Raw genomic sequence first — 21,312 nt, 5'->3', positions numbered from 1 at the left:
GCAACATCCCAAGGGGAGTTAAGCCTCATGTTGTATTCCCAGCACTTTATACCGTTAGCTAAGAAGCAGGACCAAAACAACAAAGGACAGCACACACATCTGTCATGCAGCTCACCTGCTCCCCATTTTGTGGCATATTTCTTTATTCATCCGAGTATCCCCTCTGACTACGTACCATCACAGGAAACCATAAAAAAAGCTTTTCATAGCTTTTGAAAGTTGGCATACACATACAAACACATGCAGTATAAATCTGCACTAAACAGCTCAAGGATAGACCATTAATGCTCGCACTCTAACATTTCACTGTGCAGCTGAGGTCAAGACTTTTGCTGCCTTCACTGATTTTGCTGTGAGCTCCCAGCTCTCAGGCTTATGTTGCTAGTACTGTAATGAGGTTGAATATGAAATGACAGTGCTATCTTACGGCCATTTAACTCCATGGCAAAAACTCCAGGGAATTTAGTGAAGGATGAGACCCTCTCTGCCACTAGGAAAAATCTTTTCCCTTTTTACCTGTTTCACATGAATCCCTGCATTACAGACCATGAGAGGAGGGCTTTGCAGAATCCACCCATTTCCAGCAAAACCACGTTAGCCCTCCATGAATTCTGAGCCCCGTAAGTGCTTATTTAGCTGCAGAACAAGCCCAGCACTCCTTGGTGATTGCTGTTTTGTAGTACCAGAAAGCAAGCAGTATAAGCAACCATACTGCAGCCTCCTGCTGCTGCACTCAGTCACAATTCATTCCCATCCTACAAGATGTTTTGGTTAAATATGCTGAAGACTTGGATCTGATATTTTTCCCCATATCAGCAAGATCAAAGACAGAGAGAGAGGGAGGGAGAGAAAGAGAGCGAATGCGTGAGCACAAGAGCAAGGAAAGCATCACTGCTTCGAACCAGGAACAAAAGAGATAAGTGCACCCATACTAGGACACTGTGTTGTAGTCACAGAAACCTCACTAATGACTAAAGCATCTATCAGAGAGGCAGACTGCGATTGCATTTTGCTCCTGGAAGGAAACAAACAGATTCTAAAGTACCCGTTATAACCTGCAATCAAACAGGAGATCCATCCCCTCCTGAACCTGAGCAGACAGTGGGCTGGAGCTTGCTGCCACAGAAATCAGTGACAGCAGTGTATGGTGTGCAAATCTGATACGTGCATCAGCAACATCATGGGCAGCCACTTCAATTATGGCTAAAATTAAAGCAGGTGGTTTCAGATTTCGAGTTTTATCCCCTTTGCTCCCGTTGCTGTCATCTGCTTAATGAATAACAATTGCTTTTTTTTTTTGCACAACCTCAGCAGAGCTGCACTTCCCAGCATTTGTTTGCCAACCAAGCAGCAGAGCTTTAAAGATGTAACTGTACTTTTTTTTGGTTTTAGGTTGGTTTTTTTTGGTAAACAAATGCCAGGCTTCTAGGGTCAGGAACACTGAACAGAAAATTCAGCCTGGACCTCTCAAACCAGAGGAGCAGAGCTTCATCAAATGGTGTTGCTAGGGACTACCAACGTGCAAGCAAGAAATCTGTCTCCTTACATTGTAGTTTACAGGCTAGGATGTACACGCAGCCCAGATATTTTGCTCTCAGTGGTGCTGAGCAATTGCTGACTTCTCAGGTAGTATTTCCAACTGGTTCTCACAGGCTGGGTTTGGCAGTACTCATACCACGCCGCTTTCTTTCCAGTTGCCATGAGGTTAGGGACCCTGGGGAGAGAGGCACCGGCTGGGTGGGTTGGGCTGGAGCTGCGGAGCCACAGAGCTGCCCTCCGAGAACAACAGTGGCTCCCACAAACACAAATCATCCCCGTGCCTGCCAGTGGGATAAGGCGGCATATTCCAGACAGGCGGAGGAGCTCCCTGGGAGGGCTGGTGCAGAACCAGAGGAAGCTGCACCCCCTCCTGGGTGTTCTGCTCCGCAGAGCTCTACATCCCCTGCAAAATGGGAAACGTGTCTCTCCGAGACACAGAGAAAACGGCAAGCTTTGTCTCTCAGCTTGCCTGTGTAAAGCAGCTTTCTGTGAGGTTTACATTATTGCAGCAGTCAAGAAAGGGGCAGTTCTGCCCATCAAGGCGGAAGGGCATCCCAGATGCGTCTTCTTCCACTTGGAGGGACAGCAGGTGTCATGTTGTATGGCTATCACAAAATCTCTGTGCTGTGGATAAGCTGCTGTTCAGAAGCAGGAATTCCAGGCTGTCAGGGTGGCTTTCGGACCAGACCCTATTCCATTATGTTCCAACAGAATCTCACACTGCAAATAAAAGGTAGCATGCAAAAATACCTATCCAGTCCACGTGTACAGACAAGAAAGCTTTACTTCAGCATGCAGAGATGCTTAGGTGGGCATTGAAACCACAAGAACAAGTCCTTTTATTTTGCAAAAAGAGGGAATTAAAACTGCAGAGCAGTAATCGCTGATTGTTTTGACATACTGTAAATGCCTTTGATTGGCAAAAGCACACAGAAGCATTGCAGAGATCAGTATCTCCCACTGAAATCCCTGGAGTCACTGCACAGCAGTCGAGCAAAGGCCTATAGTATTTTTGCTGGAAAGTGGTTCAAGTTGCTTATTATTGCCCAACACATGCAAGCAGCTTGATATTTTGCAGTTAGCTTATTAGCAAAACTCCAGATGGATAAAAGCAATACTCTTCAAAATCCATTATTAAAATAGGATATTTTGCTTTTCTACATCGTTTTTATTCAGATGGATTTAATATGGTTTTTAATAGCTAATGCTATTGGGAGTCAGCAGTATGGCAGTATCTTTTCTAAACCATTATTTAAAATACTGTTCTGTAAAATGTAAAATATTAATTTTTTTTCCCCCAGAGGATCCTAAAATGTAAAAAAAAAAAGAAAAGAAAAGAAAAAAGAAAAAAATCTAACCTCCTTCAAGCTAAAAACTGTGACTCAGATTCTGTAGTACTTAAATTGAACAGCAATCCAACTAAAGCTGATTGGAGACTGCAGAATTTTTCTCTCATTTATCAGGACTGTAAGACATTTGAAGTAGTGCACAACTCCTTCCCCGATGTACATCACATACTAGAACTTCTAGTGTGGAATGCTGGCATATGCACTTTTTCACCCATTAAAAAAGATAACCCTGTGAAGGGTGAGACTAGAAGCAGAATCCAACTTAATAAGGTGGAATTGCACAGCTACAAAAGTAAAAATTAAAAAACTCTCTGGGCATGGAAGAGTGCCACCAGCAAAAACAAAAAGCAAAAAAAGATTAAAAACAGCAGAGCATACTTTTGAGCACTGCTGAAAATGGCTGAAGGGTATCCTGCAGACAGCCAGAAATGACAATATAAAGACATCAATCCTGCTTTTTTTCTGTGCATGCTCAGGACCTCAACGAGATAGAAGACAATGAAGGGTTAGTTGGAGTCCAAACAATGCTGGCAGGCAGTCTCACTGGGAAAGATCAGCAGTCTTGCAGCTGAGTTCAGCCCCTTTACATCCCTAATTAGCAGCATATTTTTAAGACAGAAAGTTGAAATACACTTTCTGCAGAGCTGCTTTAATCTTCAATATGAAAATGGGGCCAAAGCTTAGTTCTGCGTGACTGGTATCTATATGCATGACTTTGTAGATAACAGATCTATTCATGTGATTCAAGTCCTCTGTGGCTGGTGGACAAGAAGACTGTCAGAAAAGGAGACTCGGGGGATACAAAGAATAGTCCTATCTCTGCCTCTGGCCTCTAGGATGACTTTGGTCACGTCACTGCATCCCCTTCAGTCTCACTTTTACAAATGGGGACTATGATACTGTTCTCGTTACAAAGCACTTGAGGTCCACTGCTAAAATGCGAGGTATTACTAATAACATACTTCCAGCTCTGACAGAGGAGGATTTCAGGGTACCAAACTGGTATCAAATCCTCCCACTGAGCACACCCCAAAGTCAGACTGCTGCAAAAATGCTCCATTTTCTCCAAATGAAGTGTTTCCCTGCCACTGTGAGTGAAGCAATGGTGCCACCACTAGGATTTTTTTCCCCCAGTCTGTTCCCTAAGGAAAGGAAAGGATGTGATCACACTATTTTCAGTCTGACTCTCACCTGCAATAACTCAGGGACATAATCAGACAATTTTGCCAAACCAGCCAAAAGGAGAAAGGCCAAAGAGATATTAAGCTTCCCCACATTTTGTGATAAATAGGCTGTCCATCAGAAGATGGACAGACAAGTAGTCCATATGCTGAAAGACAGCTTGCATTTGCAGGCTCAACCAAAACATCAGACAACAGGGAATCCACATAAAGTCAAGCCAGAGAAAAATAAGCTTCTTAAGTTTCATGGCTCACAAAATTACTTTTTTTATTTGTGGATGGGTGGGGAGAGGTTGTTCATTTTCAACAAATATTGCCAGCTCTGAGGCATTTCGTGTGTACTTTTCTTCCCTTTAAGTATAGTGAAGCTTGATTCTCTTTTGTCTGAATTATTCCTCAGACATCAAAATGATGTTTTTAAATGTACATCCACCTGAGCAAACTATAGTGAGCCCACTAAGACCAAATGAAAGCTTCTGATGACAAAATCTGGTTATCCTACTTTATCATCTTACTACAAATATACTTGTCTTGAAATATAAGTGTGCAAGAAACGCACATATAAAAATGTGTTTGGAAGACATACAGCAAATAAAAACTAATTAACCAGTAAAGGCATCAACAAACAAGGAATTTTAGGGACTGCACATTCACAAACACCATATTTTTCTCCTGCCACTCTCTTCTCATAAGCCAAAGGGACATGAAAAGTCATATCATCTTCCTCCTCAAAGTGCTCAGATAAACCCTGCCACCTTCCGTAGCACATCTGCTAGAAAGAGGGGCTGAATGGCGTAAGAACTCATTCGTCTGAGGAATATTTTTTGGCCTTCCAATATTTACACTAGAATTTTACTAATTCATTGATGTTGTTTGTTTTTAAGGAAAAATGTTATATTTATGAGATAGGTTTTTTTAGCCAGTCAACTTGATCAAAATCTTTTCAATCAGATGCAGCCTGCCTAGAGCATTGACATTTGGTCAAATACACACAACCAAATTTTATACTCGAGGCTCATCTGTTCAACATATCCAAAGCTCCATATTCCACTGTTCAAGCTTTTATTAAAAGAAGTGTTGCTAGTCCTTATACTCATATTGGCACACTTAAAGCCAAAAGGTAAGCAAATTTCTGGAAGATTGCATTCTCCTAGACTTGGCTGGCTTAACTTACTATTTTTTTTCCAATGTAATTTACTTCCCCCAAAAGTCAGTTAAAAAAATTGGATTGGCACAATATTTCCAGGCTGAAGAATATCGCGTGTCCCTGTGCAATATTTGGTCCAGTTTCCCACAAAGTACACAAAACCCTGTTGACACTACAGCTTGCGGCTAAAATTGTTTTGAGTAAGGAAACGTGATCAATGGAGACTGCAGGTCCCGGAACACAAGCCTCCAGTTTGCGTCAGGGTGGACACAAACACACTAGAGACAATGAAGGGAACAATCTGCTTCACTTGCTGGAGACTGCAGGCTCCTGCTAAGGAGAATTCAAGCTTGACACTCTGGAGGTTGCAACTATCATCTGGGCCTCTGGGTACAGAAGACCTTCCTGCTTGTCTCCTCTGTGACCTGCTTTGTTACCGTCAGTTGCAGCTAAGGAGTATAATATCAGGGGACTGAAACACTCCTTGTCACTGAACAAGTGCCTGCATAGGAAAAATGCTTACTGTTACATGGGAAAAGAACACAAAATCTTTGTCCCTTAAAAGCACAGAACATTTTTAGTGTCCTGCAACCCTCTGAGGTTTGGGTGCAGCAGTATTGATGAGACTACGTGAGTGTCCTGACCAGTGCTCCAGAGGGAATGGAGACACAGCTCAGCATGTATTTGTCTTCATTATGTTGCTCTCTGTGGACCCACGGACCATAGAGACTCATGATCTTAAATACCTGAGTGTATGTGTTCACACCAGAATCCCTATGTGCAGGATTTAAGCAACTACTTCAAAACATAAACTTCTGTTTCACATTATCATAAACTAATTTACCTATTACCTACCCACCTTTTTGCAGGCACAGGCCGTCTGCACCAGCTGAGCTGCATACACAGCACAGAAGCCACACGAAGTGGTATCTTCTGCAGGCACTGAGTATGTGGAGGTCCCTGAACAGACACTACGTTCTGGCGCTGAGGACTGCAGAAGCAGAGGCATGCTCAGAGCACCAAATCATGGCACTTAGGGTGCTCATGTGAAGATGGTGGACTGGGACTCTTCGGCTGCGGAGGGCCTCAGTCTGGATTTTGAGACTATGGGATAAGTATAATCACCAAGCACCACCAGCACACAGGCCAATTATTTTGTTGTGATGCAAGTAACACGTACAACAACAACATGTACACAATCTGAGGGGAATGAGAAGCAATGAAATCTAACTGCAAAGCCAATGAAATGGAGTGATTTGCAATAATTTTTCAAAGGCAGGTTTTCCTGTTTACTCTGCTGACAAACAGCAAACTTGTACCTGCAGAAAAGCCTGGCATCTGTAGAAAGCCTAGGGTTGCTATAAACCTAACAACTGTCTGTAAATAATTGTTTCCATTACTCCTGCAGCCTTAGCCACCATCTGTGGTACAAACCAACCAATTAAAACGGCAGACTATTTCGCTAAGATGGAACTTTTGCCTGTGTTGACTGGGTCGCTAAAACCATGGAATGAAAAGAGATTCATGGAGTCACAGTGGTCTCTGTGCAGCACTTGGACCCAACTTTGGTATTTTTACAGGGTTTGCTTTCGATCTCTGCTCAAGATTTCCAGGAGCTGTCATTATGGTGTCAAATACCTTCTTTGCAAAGTCCCTCAGTCTAGGTTAAACTCTTAGGAATTTTAATCTGTCTGCCTAAAGAGACTCAGGAACAAGTTTTTCCAAGCCAAGTCATACTCCTCCCCACCTGCCTGTTTTTCTGCTTCCAAAACCTCAGAATGAGAGTTTTCATTTAGTTTTGACCAAAAATATAATGTTGCTGAAATTTACTTAGATAGTCCCTAAAAGATTAACAACGTTATTTATCAAAACGAACATTTTCCTCAAAAAACCCCCTCAAAACCCCCCAAAAACCCTCAAGCAGCAGCTTACAGGAATGAAACTCTTTATATAAAAATGTACAAAGCACTCCATTATGTAAATGCAGACCTACAAACTTAAACCCAAATTACTAAATCATGTTAGAGAAAAATTACTCAAAATAATAAAAACATGAAAGACAAAAAGATGTATTTTTAGACATGTAAGTGGCATTAATGTCAGAGACAAGATGAAAATATCAATATGGTAGGGATCAGACTTGCTAGGGTGGCATGCCCATCTTTCTAAAAAATATACTTTACATCACAAACACTAAATATGAGTTTCAAACATGTGAGTACTCTCTTTTAATTTACATGGATTAATCATGGGCTTGAAGTTGCCTATATGTTTATATACTTGTAGGATTAAGAGTTACTTTATAACATCCTTTCTTTCTATCCAATAAGTTAACATGAATATGTGTATGAGCTATCTGTAAGTATTTTATGTTTCTTTCAAATAACCTCTCAGAATATTGTGTTTCCATGAACACGAGTTATCTACAAAACCTCGTGATTCAGCTGCAGTTATGTTACAGAAATCACAAAGTTTACTCCAGAATCTGCTTTCTTCCCAAAGTCTCTGATTTTCTCTAATTTTCCTTCTCTAAACAAGACCAAGGAGTTCTGGCCATTGCTCTCTCTCATTTCTATACTGGACTTGGAGGGGTAATCAGAAGATTAATTTTAAAGAAATGATGATCTTAAAAGGATACAGGCTGCCAAGGGACAAATTACACATGTGGAACTGTAATAGCTGTTTTCCCGCATACATTAATATTAAATTTTTAAAACACTCTCTACCTCTGAATCAGGAACGGCATCCATACCAAGCATGGGAGCTTAGCACTCTCCCTTGGCAGCTCAGTAAAAAAACATGTTTTAAATCAGGTTACCATTTTGCTTTAAAAAGCAGCTGTAAAGAACTGTATTATTCTGACTCATATTGTGCAAATAACTGGGAAAAGGCAATTACACATAAAAGAGAACTTGGTCAGTGAGATACATATCTGGAACTAGGAAGGACATTAGGGAACACTGCACATACAAATTATTCCTAGGATCCAGATACAGTGTTTATATACACCTCATACAAATCAACAAAATCCAACCAAAAGCCTTTCAGTCAGTATTCAAAATTTTAATTCTAAGTGTCACTTGCCTTTACTTTTTAATGCACTGGTGATGACACATGACATGTCCAAACCACGCTCCACAACCAACAAGTTTTAGCTCACATTGCTTTTAATTGTCAAGATCCCCAGTTCAGTCTTACATGTAGCAATCATGATGGCATCCTTTTCAATAAATCTGCATTGGAGACAACCCTGACACCCCTGTTATTATACCAGGTCAACTGTATTGCTGACACTTGACAAACAAGTAAACTAACACCTTCATCTAGCAGCAAATGTTTCAGAAAAAGTATAAGCTTCTCATTAAAAAATTGTTCCCCTGCTCCCACATCTGCTAAAGAAGCTGGTGTTTCTTCTTAACATATTGCCACTAAAATCTTTATTATTATGGGCTTCTAGAAACTTAACAGCTAGAGGCTTGATCCTGCAAGCACAGCTGGGCATACAGTTTGGCAGCATAAACAAAGCCATTGTCTTTGTATGATCAGATCCCATCCAGCACAATAACATGGCAATTATATACGCAGGTGAACCCATTCATTTGTGAGGCAGGAGATGGCATAAAATATCTTCCAAAAGATAAGGAGAAAACATTCACAGAATTTTAATGCTGAAGAGCCCTATCTGACAAATGTGTCTTCTCTAACCTGTTTTCATCCTTTAACAAGGAATTCTTGTCATTTTATCAGAAGTACCAATTCAAAAAACCTGCTCAGAAAACTGACCCACTCCCTTAACAACAATAAAAAGCTCCAAGCAGAGTCTCTCAAATAAATGCAAAGAAAACAAAATAATAACAGATAGAACAAGCTTATTACTGGTGATGTATCTTCGCAGACATTAAAATTCTAACCACAAGGCTTAATAACTTTATGCTACCTTCTTCTAAAAGCTGTGATAGAAATACTGACTGTGATGAAGTAAAATAAAGTTTGCACAAAAGGAAGATTTTTTAAAAGAACTCTTGATAAAAAGCAGCAAAAGGGGTACCTGAAAATGTGAACATATGTGAGTCACCTGATCGAGACACCATACGAAAAGAATTATCTGTTGAGTTTGCTGCACCACTAATATCTTTCAAAAGCCCTGGTATTTGGAGAGGCACAGCAGTAAGGAATGTCATCTTTTTTTTTCTTTTTTAAGATGAACGTCTGCCTTCTCCCTTAGGCTGTGGTCCTACTTTATGTTTCTACAGGCACTGCAGCACACATGTAAGCAGTTTTATTGAAATCAAGGAATCTTTATGCAGTTGAACTCATTTGCTGCCTTTGGGACACGGGATAGGTATCATCTTCCTTCCGCTATTCCATAACAACCAGAACAGCAAGCCTCCAGCCCTGCAGTGGATCTGCACAGGGCTACTTCTAGAACACATAAAAAGCCCACGCCCATGCCTGCTGGAGGATAATGAAACACAGTGGTAATAGGACGCTGCTAAGAACACAGGAACCTCAATTCTGCAAACACTTCCACATGTGATTAATCCTGAATGAACGCTACCTAATTGGATTCCAGATAATAGTGTCTGAAGAAATCCTTACAGAAATACAAATTTACACTGGCTCAGATGGAAACAGCGACATCTGGGCTGAAAACTGACTAGCGATTAATTAGTTTAAGAAAAAGATGACAAAAGATGCCACTACACTAGGGCACAGTGCCTGGCATGAGATGCCTTGCTTAGGTGTATTCCTTGCCAGGAGCTGCCTCACTTAATACCTTCTTTCATGTTCTGGAAGAGGCATGTGGGACAGCAAGCTGGGAACCTTTGCAAATATTAAGACAAAGATAGTCTCTTATGCTCCTATGTATGTATGTATAAACATGCAGTCACATCACTACATCCAGTGATGGTAAAACCAATATGACAACTGACTCACAGAGTCCTGGGTCTGTGAGAAATACAAGCTGCAAGTAACCCAAAATTTAGTTTGCAAAAGGAAAAAGCTAACACATCTGGGAAAAAGGATTGGCAATATAAGAGAGAGAAAGCTGGAAGCAGCAACACTACAGGAAGCCAATAGTGGACCACAAGTTACATTTGAACAACCAATGTGCTGCAAAGGTCAAGGCAATATGCAGAAATCCCCATATGCAAACACACATCCTGCCAGAGAGCTGGCAGACAACCCTCACGTGGTGCGACCGCACCCAGGAAAATTATTTTGGCCCTGTGCAGGTCATCCCCGTACAGGCTGGTAGCAAGTTGAAGGAAGCTAAAGAAAAATACACAGGTATTTATGTCAACACACACACACACCAAAAAGCAATCAATGGGGCTAGAGGGGTTGATTTACATACAGTGATGAATAATAAACTATATCCCAAGGAAGGAAGACAGGCCACGCATGGATGGCCTCACTTCTGCTATGGGATGCAAATCACACCCCTCCATGCCTCCTGGCTCTGGAGCCCCCTCAGCCATTGTGCTTGGGTGGTCTCTGCACAAGCAGTAGGAAAGAGAAAGGCAAAACTTGAGAGGAGGAAGGACACAAGCCTCCTTTTGTGGCAGAATGCTCCGCTTTCCGGCATCATCTTATGCTGCTTTGTCAGGATGGCCAACCCATGGCACGTGCTAGTCTAAACGCCACTCCATCAGTGCCTTCCTCCCTTTCCCTCCACCCCACAGCTGCTGAAATGGGAAGATACTAATACATGCCATACAAAAAGTGAACCATAAGTGCCCTACATCTGAAGTTTTCCCAAAGGATATGCGGAAGAGGAGCTGAAGGAACTGCCTCCTAGTTACCAAACAATAGGTTAAGGACTATGGTAACAACCAGGAACGGACACCTGCATTCTTGTTGTCTTCATGTGGAGGAGGATACCCCGTCCTCCAGGAATTAAAAGAAGGGGTTCACTGTATCCCTTTCATGGAGGCTTGAACACTGTAAAATGTAAGATTTGTGGAGCTGACGAAAAACTAGCAAAAAAGAGCTGCTTGTATCCAATGACTTTCTATGCAAAACACACAAACATATCAAGGGAAGGACAGCAACTCCAGAATTGCTCTTTGCACCTATAGCATTTGCTCCTTTATCTGTACTTTCCTGCTGCTTCTCCCACCTGGATTGCACCTCCAGACTGATGCTACATATCTCTGTAAGGTCACTCCCTATGTTATTATGAAGCTTCAATATGTACTTATATTTAGTATATTTAGTAATCCAGTCTGATATGGGATTGATTCCCAGAAATGGTTTGCATTATTGTGCAATTGCGACTCAAGCTCTCCCAGACTTAAGTTTCTTCTACTCATTGCCTCAGTGTGGTTTTACTTTCTGAGTGGCTTCACAGGTAGGCGCTTTCCAAGCCCAAGGTGTACAAAGTTGCTGACCAAAGGCTGACACACTGTTTCCTAGTTGACATCAGTGACACCACAGTGATACCTGTAAGATCCCAACAGTCTGGAATTTTTTCCTTCCTCCCTGGCCCTACTTACTCTGCTGTACATAGAATGCTTTGTTAACTGATGGTCTTAAAGAAATTCTCTGGTGTATGATATTCCTTGCCCTGTTTTTCCTCCTTTGTTACATGATGTCTTCTATTCAAGCAGCCAAACTAGAGCTGGCAAACAGCCTCTCTCTAGGTTTTTTACACGTTGCTGCAAGGCAAAATAAACACTTGTTTCCAGTTTGCATTTTTGGGGCTACAGATTTATGCTAATTATCCTTTCAGTCTGCTAATGGAAAACTGAAAGAGATTTAGATGTACTTTTCTAAGGCAGAGACCAAAGCCTATGGACACCTGTCCTTTCTGATGCTGGGCTTTGTCCTACCCAGAGCACAGTACAATGTGGTCTCCTCCCTTTATGATGACTCTGAAGGCATTTTCAGATTTCAGCAGGGCTTTACAAAAGGCCAGGAGACAGAGATTAAATCCTTCTGAAATTCAAGAACATAATGTGTCTTTTTGGAGCAGCAATGATGCCAAGGATAATATTTGGGTTGGCCTGAGACCATTTGAAGGATGAGGAACTTCAGAACAGGGCAATAGGAACTACATCATTACATGGGAAGTTCATTGTTTTGTTAAGATGCTGTAGTATTTACTCAAATTTCTTACCTTCCTTTTGTTTTCTAGAACAAAAAAACCCAACCAACCAAACAAAAAAAACCCCAACCCCAAAGCCAGGTCTCGTATATGCTTCAGGTAAAAGTAAGTATTATCAAGACTGTCACATCAAATAGTCTGAGTAGAATAAAAGAAAACTGGAAATGAATCTGCAGTTTATTTCCAATTTCTGTATCAGGTTTAGAACTGGCTGTTACACAAATGAATGAAACAATCTCAGATGTGCAAAGCCAGTAATGCAGAGACCTTCCCAAGAGGAGGAAGCAAGGATCTGTTTCCTTCTTTAAGTTTTAGAAGCTTTACCTCATGATACTCTCTTGTTTGCCAAGTATTTCTTGGAATCTTTCAAGTAACTGTTCATTCTAGTTGCTCCTATTGTGCTTCAGCCAAACTACTGGGCCTTTCTCTGTTGATGCTGCCTCTATTGGAGTCCAGAGCCAAGTGATGTGCTACCATGGCAATGTCCTACACCTATGTTTTAAGCATCTATCTTTTCTATGGGAGTCTGTATACCTATGCACAGAATAGGTATGTGTATACACACACATACATATCCATGGTATGTAGAGATCAGAGATACAGACGATACAGGGGTAGACTTGAAAAGTACCAAGGTACCTAAAGACACAGCAAAGTACTGATGTTCAGCTAATTCCTAACACCTTTAAAAAGCTGGCTGCACAACCTCTTCCTGCCTGCTCCACACAGGCTACTTTCCAGTGTTTGTTGCTATATTTATCACTTGAATTACAGTATTACTGAGAGGCCTCAGGCAGACTCATTCTCCCTTATGCCTCTCGAGCATACAGTGGAAAGGTCTTTACTGCTCAGACAACACCATTTCAAACAGTTATAATGTCCAAGCTCTCTACATTGTCATCACTTTTCCAGCATTATCAGGAAATCCTCTCATCTATCCTCAAATGACAATTGTATATACTTACTGTCAGAATCACTTGCTTACAAGATTTTTATTACCCTAAATGTATGAAGACTCGTTAATGCATTATTGTGATGGGGAAATCAGGAAATGAAAAGTTAAGACTGAAAACTCAGCCTTTGTTTTGCTGTCTATGCTTACAAAAAATTCATTCCAGTTGGGGGTCCTAAAAGGTTCTTTACACGATAATAAAAAGAAGCGATCTGTCAATTAATGTAATGGAAACTAACATTTCTCGTATCTTTTTGCAGTAAGAACATACAGATTGACTTGACAGGCTACAGATTTCACTGAAAGGGGCACTCTTCCTTCAGACAAAACATATATCCAATGATTTCCATGAGATCAGCTGATGAAAATTACTCAGTGGCTTCAAAATTACAAGGAAAAATAACTAGCAAAAAGTCTGTACAGTATGAAAAACTTTAATTGCTTATTGCCTCAAAACTTCTGAGACAACTGTCTTCATTCTGGGTTAGCTTCATTTGGACTTAAAATCTTGACACTGCAGAAGAAAATGTATTCATCTATTGTCATTTACACAGAAAGATCAGACTTGCACATTTGGGGCTAGTTATTTAAACTAATCAAAGAAAAAAAAACCCCCAAAACCAAACACCCAAACCAGAGAGATTTAAAGAACTGAATTTAAAAGAAGTTTCCCCAAATATCCCTGCTGTGCTAACAACAAACATAGAACATCTTGGCCCCAAAATGATTCATTTGCCAAACAAGAGCAACTGGAAAGGTTTTACTGTAAGCTATGGTTCAACTTTATGTATAAAAATTACTCCCATTTTATGCTACAATCCTCAGATGAAATCTGTTTTTAAGTCACACTTAAAGCAGAATGCAGGAGCATGGAGAAAGACCATCAGCTGCTGAGGTTCCCCACCTTCTGAACACTAGGAGAATTCACACTTCACTCCTTGTTATTTTTGTTTTAGGATATGAAGGAAACGGTACTCAATGAGCTGATGAAGTCACTGAAAAGGCACTCACACCTACTCTAAACATGACCAGATATCTGCAAATAAAAGTTTAAATACTATCTAAGGAACATGTGTCAACCTGGTGCAGAAGGTTTAGAAAGTAAAAAACAATCCTGTAAAGGACTCACTGCCTCAAATGTGCTCTTTTCAGATGCACCACAGCAGAAGTCATGGGAGTGCTGCCTGAAGAAGCCATGACTTCACCCTCAGTTCCTAGGTTAAGACAGACCTTTGCAGTGATCAGCAAATCATGTCTCATCTCAGAAAGGAACAGAGACCTTGCCATGAAAAATTGCTTGCAGATCTCTGAGGAGTGATGTATGAGTGAGGTACATAATTAAAGAGGGATTGAGATGGAAGAAGCTGAGTTGGTAAAGGAAAAGTCACAGGAGACTCATATTTAGTAACACGGCAAAAGTGAGGTCATAAACCAGAGCAACCAAAAGGGGAAAAAGGAGAAAAGCACATGGTGAAGGACTGGACAGGTCCCAAACGGCCAAGGAGAAAAGCTCGAAAGACTGCAGACTGGGTTTTGGCAGAAAAACACAGAGAAAGATCTGTTGTCTATTTCTGATGGACCCTTTGAAGTTTTCTGGATCTAATCTGATTTTTGTCTGTCATTCTTTGCCAAAAAAGATAAACCTTGCCAGGGAACCTACCTTCCCTTATCCTTATACTAATAAGAAAACAAATGGTCTGTTTTAAATATCAAACACTTATGTAGAATCTTTCTTCTGTGATATGTTTGATAGTTTGATATTTCCAAGCTGTCATACTTGCAATTATAACTGACCTGGTTAAGTATCTTGTATTTTACCAAACTATGTTATAACACAGGCCTTGGTCCTACACCACAAGCTTCACCACAATCAACCCACTAGCTCCATCCATACTTCACTGAACTGGAAGAGAGAGGTTTATTTAGTAAAATGCCTGTGTAGCAGTGTCCAAAATATATTTTAAAAATTTTTTTACTGATACTGAAAGTCTTCTGGAATTCTGTCACTCTGTAGTAGTAATTCCTTTTAACAGTCTGTAATATTGTATTACACTATAATACTATAGTGTTATTAGCCTTATCTTTTTAGGCTCTAGTCTAACAAAGTCTTTAAGCATAAGCTCACCTTTAAGCCCTTCTCTTGGATTACTTTAAGGTGTCTTACTTTCATGCCTTGCTGGATGGGGGACATAGCCAACAATACTGAAAAAAATGCACTCAGCTAAAAACTATCATTTAATCATCACATTTATGATGCTCAGCCCACCACAGACACTAGTTCCCATTAAAATGACAGCATTTACTATATATTACTCTAAGCAATATACTGAAAATTTCATACCGATTTGCAACTCTAATACATTAAAGTGCCCCAAATACCATTTTGCCATTGCTATTGGCAGATGCTTAATAGTGACATTCACATATGAGGATTGTCAGCTAACCAGCAAATCCAGAGTTCAAGTAGGTGTTAATTCAGAGTAGCAATAAAGGGACTGCACAAGGCAAACAGGAGTCGAGAAAACAGGATATTCACCTTCACAAGACAGTAAATACACCATAATAATTAGTGTGACACCATCACTTTAAAGGCTGCTTTCTCTTCCCCGCACAAAATGTTCTAAACAGCTCTAAACATCCATGTGTTTTACACTAAAATACATTGTCTTACCTGCTTGGATCTCTTTTGTATTGTCCCAAATCAACTCTATCATCCCTACACAAACTACTTGTGTTTACCCAAATACAGTTCTTGTCTCCCCAGCTGTATGATCCTAGATTTCTGTTCAATAATGGCATCAGCCATTTACTTGGGCGCACTCTTATTTTACTGAGGTCATTCCAGACTTTCTCCTCTGCTCTCTACAGTTGCGTTAACAGCTTCCTTCCTATTTTTAAATCAGCAGCTAATTTCAGCAACTAAGTGCTTATTGTTTCTTCAGGGTCACTCATAAAACAAACACCATTATTGATCTTTCTGAATCTACCACTACTTTTTCCCTTTTATCTCATCTGAGTGACTATTGAAGGGGCAATTTCTCAATAAAGCAGGACATCTATCCTAGATAAACTAGGGTATGCGAAGAAAGAGATTTTTTCTGTCTGTGTGTGCTAATACAGCTCCTATCACGGCAGTAGTCAAGCAACTCATAAATGTTAGTGATTTTGTCTCCACAACACCTTTTTAAAGGGAAAAGTGTTGTTAACTGTCTTTTACAAACAGAGAACTAAGACACAGAGGGATTTAGTGCTTCAAAAGCAAAGACGACTCATGAAATGTAGAATTAATTAAATCCTTATTTCCTATATTTTAACCACAACAGCATCTTCTCTTTATTTTTTCAGGTACCCTGGATATACAATTGCTTATTTGTCGGATTACAGCGACTGATGACCTGGCCAGTTGGTATTTATTCTGCATTTTTGATGAGCGTCTGAAGACAACTGACATCACAGGCTGACATAAAAACCGTGTTAAACCAAACTGTTGCCAGCATTTTATCTACTGTTATTATTAAGCTTCAATACAATTCTTGGGGCCTAAACCCTAAACCTATTCACTGTCCTCAAGTTAAGCTAAAGGAAATTTTGGCTTTGCCCAAGAAAATGTGATACCAAAATGCAAAGCAGCCCTTCTAGGTAATAAGACCTAAGTGACATCTTTCAGACACCAAGTATCTAAAAGCATCTTTTGAAGAGAGTGGTTTTATTCACCAATTCTATTTTAACAGGATATGTAAAGATAAGATTTACTGGCCATTACTGTTTTGGCTAAGTGTGGCAAGCTTGGTCCAAATTAATTCTAGGCCAATCCACAAAGGAACTTTAAATGCAGCTTGACTGCTATAATGCACCATCAATTATTAGACAAAATTTTTCAATGATCCCTGGGCGTACCATCACTATCTGGCCACTTTCTTCACGGTTTCTCTCTCTTTACTCACAGTGATGAAAGTCAGGCTTGCCAGTCCTGTTCTTGCTGATTGCTGTATCAACATACTTCCAAAGAGAGGGGGGTGGAAAGCTAACAGTCTAGGACTAGAGATTGCTGCCTACGCTGCATATGTCTGCAGTGTTGTGCCCCATGGAGCTGGCTGAGCCCACGAGCATTATACCTAATGAGAGACAAGAGTAACTGAGCTAGGTGCAGATCTCCACTACTGCAGCTGGACTGCTTCTGGGATCTGAGTTAGATTTTCTGTATGACACTACGCATGCACACAAAAATACACAGTTGATTCTGAGCCAGGTCAGTTATGTCTGTGTGTTTCTTTAAAGGGTAGGCAGAGTCCTTCTGTCCTGCTTTAACACTTCTCAGGTTTATTAAACACAGTTTAAGAAGTTTGTCCCTAGACAGGAAATTCATGCCAAAGGTCTCAGAGGTTCAAAACACCATTTGGTAGGGGCAGTAACACTGCCATTTAAACGTAGTTACTCGTATTATTAAGCTAGTATATTAGCATGAAATAATGTAAGTTTTTACATGATAATACAAAGACCAAACACGCTAATTGCATAATGAATGAAGAAGTGGGTAGCAAACAGTCAAGGATCTGGAAACAAGTGACCCCCCTGGATAAAAAACATTCAGTTAATCAGAGTATCTGAGTTGCATTCTCAACTCAAATACTTCTTTTCTTCTTACTTATATATAATGTTTTCTGCAAAACGAAATAAAGACTAGTGTCCTCACTAGGTTTTTCCTTCGCTTAAGGAAGTCTGCATCAGGCAAAACTTGGCAACCAAGATGAAGAAAAGGTCTAGTAAAGATGGTATGAACTGTATTTTTTCATGAGCAATATGTTAGGTTCAGGCAGACATCAGCCCGATCTAACACGAAGTCGTATGTAACGGCATCACGTCTTACAGGAGCACATTCTGTGCCTCTTGACACTCAGGTGAAACTAAAACCCAGTACTAATGCTTCCCTAGCCTGACTGCTCACTCCCTACCCGATGGTAGATTCTAGGCTCTCTACAGTTTCTACCTCCGCTTGCTAAGTCATGTTACAACTAGAGACTGCTTTGTCTTCACTTTAACTTTACATCCTGTTAGTTTGCACAAAGGAAGTTAAGTTATGTTAAGAGCACACCTGTTTTTTCCTAGTGAAGATGTACTCTGTTGGATATTATTGCCATTCAGGTACCTATTTAGACACCCAGTCGAAGGCTATGACCAGCTGCATAGCATATAATGATTTTTTTTAAAGGAAAGAAAACGTCATTAAAACAAAAGGCCCTGTTCTGCTTCTGGGTAAACAAATGGGAGTTTTACAAAGGCTCAAAAAGGAAAGGGATTAACATGCTTCAACGTGGTAATGGTCTCAACTGTTCACATTAAAATTTTCACAGTAAATTAAACCATGACAGAGGTAGGAAAGAAGTCAATTTTCAGTGGCTCATGCTGTTCTGCTGACATAAATTGCCATTTTTTAGGCAGTATATCCACCAACCTGTATAATAATAGACTAACAAAACCGCAACCCAGTGTTGATTAAGTTCGGCCTTTTGCATGCTAATTTTAGCCTGCTCTGCCAAAATAATTGAATGCACCACCTTATTTACATGCTTCTAGATATTTAGCACCCTCTCACTATCCTTTCTTCACCAACCTTTGCTTAAGCCTGTGGTGTTGGCCTTCCCTCCTTGTACGGTGTCTGCTCTTCAACACCTCTTCTCCTGCTTCCTCAGTTAGTTATACTAAGAACACCTTTCCACCACTTACACCCATCCTTTTCCAGGATTCTCTTGTCAAGGGCAATGCTAAACGTCAGTCCATCTTTATCCTGCCCATCTCTGTTTTCCTGCGCGCCGCATACAACACTTCATTATCTTCATGCTCTTTGCAAAGACCAGCAACTTTCCTTGACCAGAAAATGATGGCATGAAGCACTACCCAATCGTCCCGGTAAGGTCGCAGAAGACAAGTAAATACAGACTCTCACTGGCTGATGCCTGCCAATGAGTTCACACAACACGTGTTACACAGCGAGTTTACACAACAGTGACCGAAAAGGAGGGAAGGGACAGGCCGTGTAAGTGTGCCACGGTACCGGACCCCCCAGCAGGAGAAGGCTCTGCTCTGCGTTACTGTAGGAGCACCAAAAATGGATGTTTAAATACAACGGGGCGCTTATCACACTGCCGAATGCCCACGATGCCTTTCCACCTCAGTTACATCACAGCAGCGTAAATCAAAAAATGACAAAGGACCGTGAAACAAAGTCAACACAGTAAAAGACACAATAAAGCAGGAGGCCCGGCACCCCAAAACCCTGCGTACGGAAGGGTGGCCGCCGAGCCGCAGGGATGCCAGCACCCAGCGCGGACCCCGCCGCGCCTCGGAGCCAGGCCAGCTTCACCTCACCCAACCTCTCGGCACCGCGCCATGCCTCCCGCTCCCACCGGCGCCCTGGCCGCCGGGCTCTCCTCGCACCCGCCTCCCGGGGGACAACGGCAGCCCGACTCCGGGCCTCGGCCCCTTCCCCCTTCTGTGCCACCGGGCCTCGGCCCCTTCCCCCTCCGCGCCACCAGGCCTCGGCCCCTTCCCCCTCCGCGCCACCAGGCCTCGCCGCCTCCCCACACGGCCCCTCGAGACCTGGCCCTGCCCCAGGCCGTGCCCCCTCCTCACACCGGTCGCCAAGGCCCGGCCCGAAGCCTTGTCCCTCAGCCCGGGCCCTGGGCCGCACTGGGCCGGGGGGAGGCAGGCGGCCGCCCTGCCCTGCCTTGCCCCAGGCGCCGGCCGCGGGGGTGTGTGGGGGGGGGAGGTGGGGGCCCCTCTGCCCCACGGGGGAGCCGTGGGGAGGGAGGGCGTATAATAAACAGCATCGTTGTCAGGCAGGCAGGGCTGCCGGCTCCCCGAGCCTCCTCCCCGCGATAACAACCCAGGTACAGCCCGCGCTCGCTCGCCCCCCTCCCTCCCTCCCTCTCCCTCTTCCTCCTCCTCCTCCTCCTCCTCCTCCCGGGGGGCCGGGGAGAAATCTGCAGATCAAAGAAAAGATGCACAATAATAACGGGGTGGGCGCGCGTCGCGGCCCCCCGTCCGGCGGGCCCGGGGCCGGGGCCTCCGGCGGAGGCTCGCCGCGGCCCGGCCGCTGCCCGCCCGGCAGGAGGGCGAGGGGGGCGGCGGCGGCGGCGCGGGGCCGGGGCCGGGCGCCCCCGCCGCGGTACTCACCCGGGCCGGCCAGTGCGGGTACCCCTTCATTTTGGCGAACACCAGGTCTCCAGCCTTGTATTCTCGGGGCCGCGGACGAGCCATCGGGAGCCGCCGCGGGAGCTGCCGTGTGTCCCCCCGCCCTCCCACAGCCCTCGCCCCGCACACGCTGCCCCGGGGGCAGCCGGGCGAGCCCCCGCGGGGTGCGATGCGCCCGGGCACGGGGCGCAGGCGGGAGCAGGGCCGGGCCGCGGGCAATCCCCGATCTCTCCGGCGGCGGCGGCGGCAGGAGGAGATGGGGTGTGTGTGTGTGTGAGTGAGTGTGTGTGTCTGTGTGTGTGAGTGTGTACGCGGGGGAGGGGGAGGCCTTGGACACAACCCCAGCAGCCCCCGGTACCAGGGAGCCGGCTGGCAGCGGGGCGCCTGGCCGGGCGGGGGCGGCCGGGGAGCCCTCACCCCGCGGCGGCGGGCGGGCGCGGCGCTGCCCGCGGCCCCCCCGTGCGAGCTGGCTACGCCGCCCGCGCCGCCCGCTCCATCCCCGCCGCAGCCGCCGCGGCCCCGGGAATATGGAGCCGTCTCCTCCGAATTACTCCTCGGGCAGCGACCGAAAACAGGATCTTCTTATCCCCCCCCGCCCGCGCCTCCCCCCCGCGCTTTCCCTTCCTGTTATTTTCTAGGTACACAGATCGGTTTCTATGAAAATAGGAGAGCAGAGAGCGGCTCCAGTCCCTCCCGGCCCTTCCTTCCCAGCTGAAGCATGACATGGTTCTTTATGCGCGCCCGACATGGAGGCTGGGCGACGAGGAAGAAGCCGGCTGAGCCCGGCTGTTTTTTTGCAGCAGGGCCGCCGAGCTCCCCTGGTCAGAGGCTCCCGGCCCTCG

The 21,312-nt window shown here is 43.5% G+C and overlaps 1 protein-coding gene across 1 annotated transcript in view; it reads right to left on the bottom strand.

Annotated features, from left to right (window-relative positions):
- HDGFL3 (HDGF like 3) overlaps positions 1–21,003 on the bottom strand; it is a 39,175-nt gene extending 18,172 nt beyond the window's left edge. The window contains exon 1 of the mRNA XM_075045156.1: positions 20,453–21,003. Coding sequence (XP_074901257.1) covers positions 20,453–20,536 — 84 coding nt within the window. The 5' untranslated portion in view covers positions 20,537–21,003. The remainder of the gene's footprint in view (positions 1–20,452) is intronic.
- Positions 21,004–21,312: the final 309 nt, after the last annotated feature.

The sequence above is a fragment of the Buteo buteo genome, chromosome 13 (genome assembly GCF_964188355.1).
Source record: "Buteo buteo chromosome 13, bButBut1.hap1.1, whole genome shotgun sequence".
NCBI classification, from domain to species: Eukaryota; Metazoa; Chordata; class Aves; order Accipitriformes; family Accipitridae; genus Buteo; species Buteo buteo.
The sequence above is the reverse complement of the archived record's forward strand: the minus strand, read 5'-3'. Positions and strand labels throughout refer to the sequence as shown.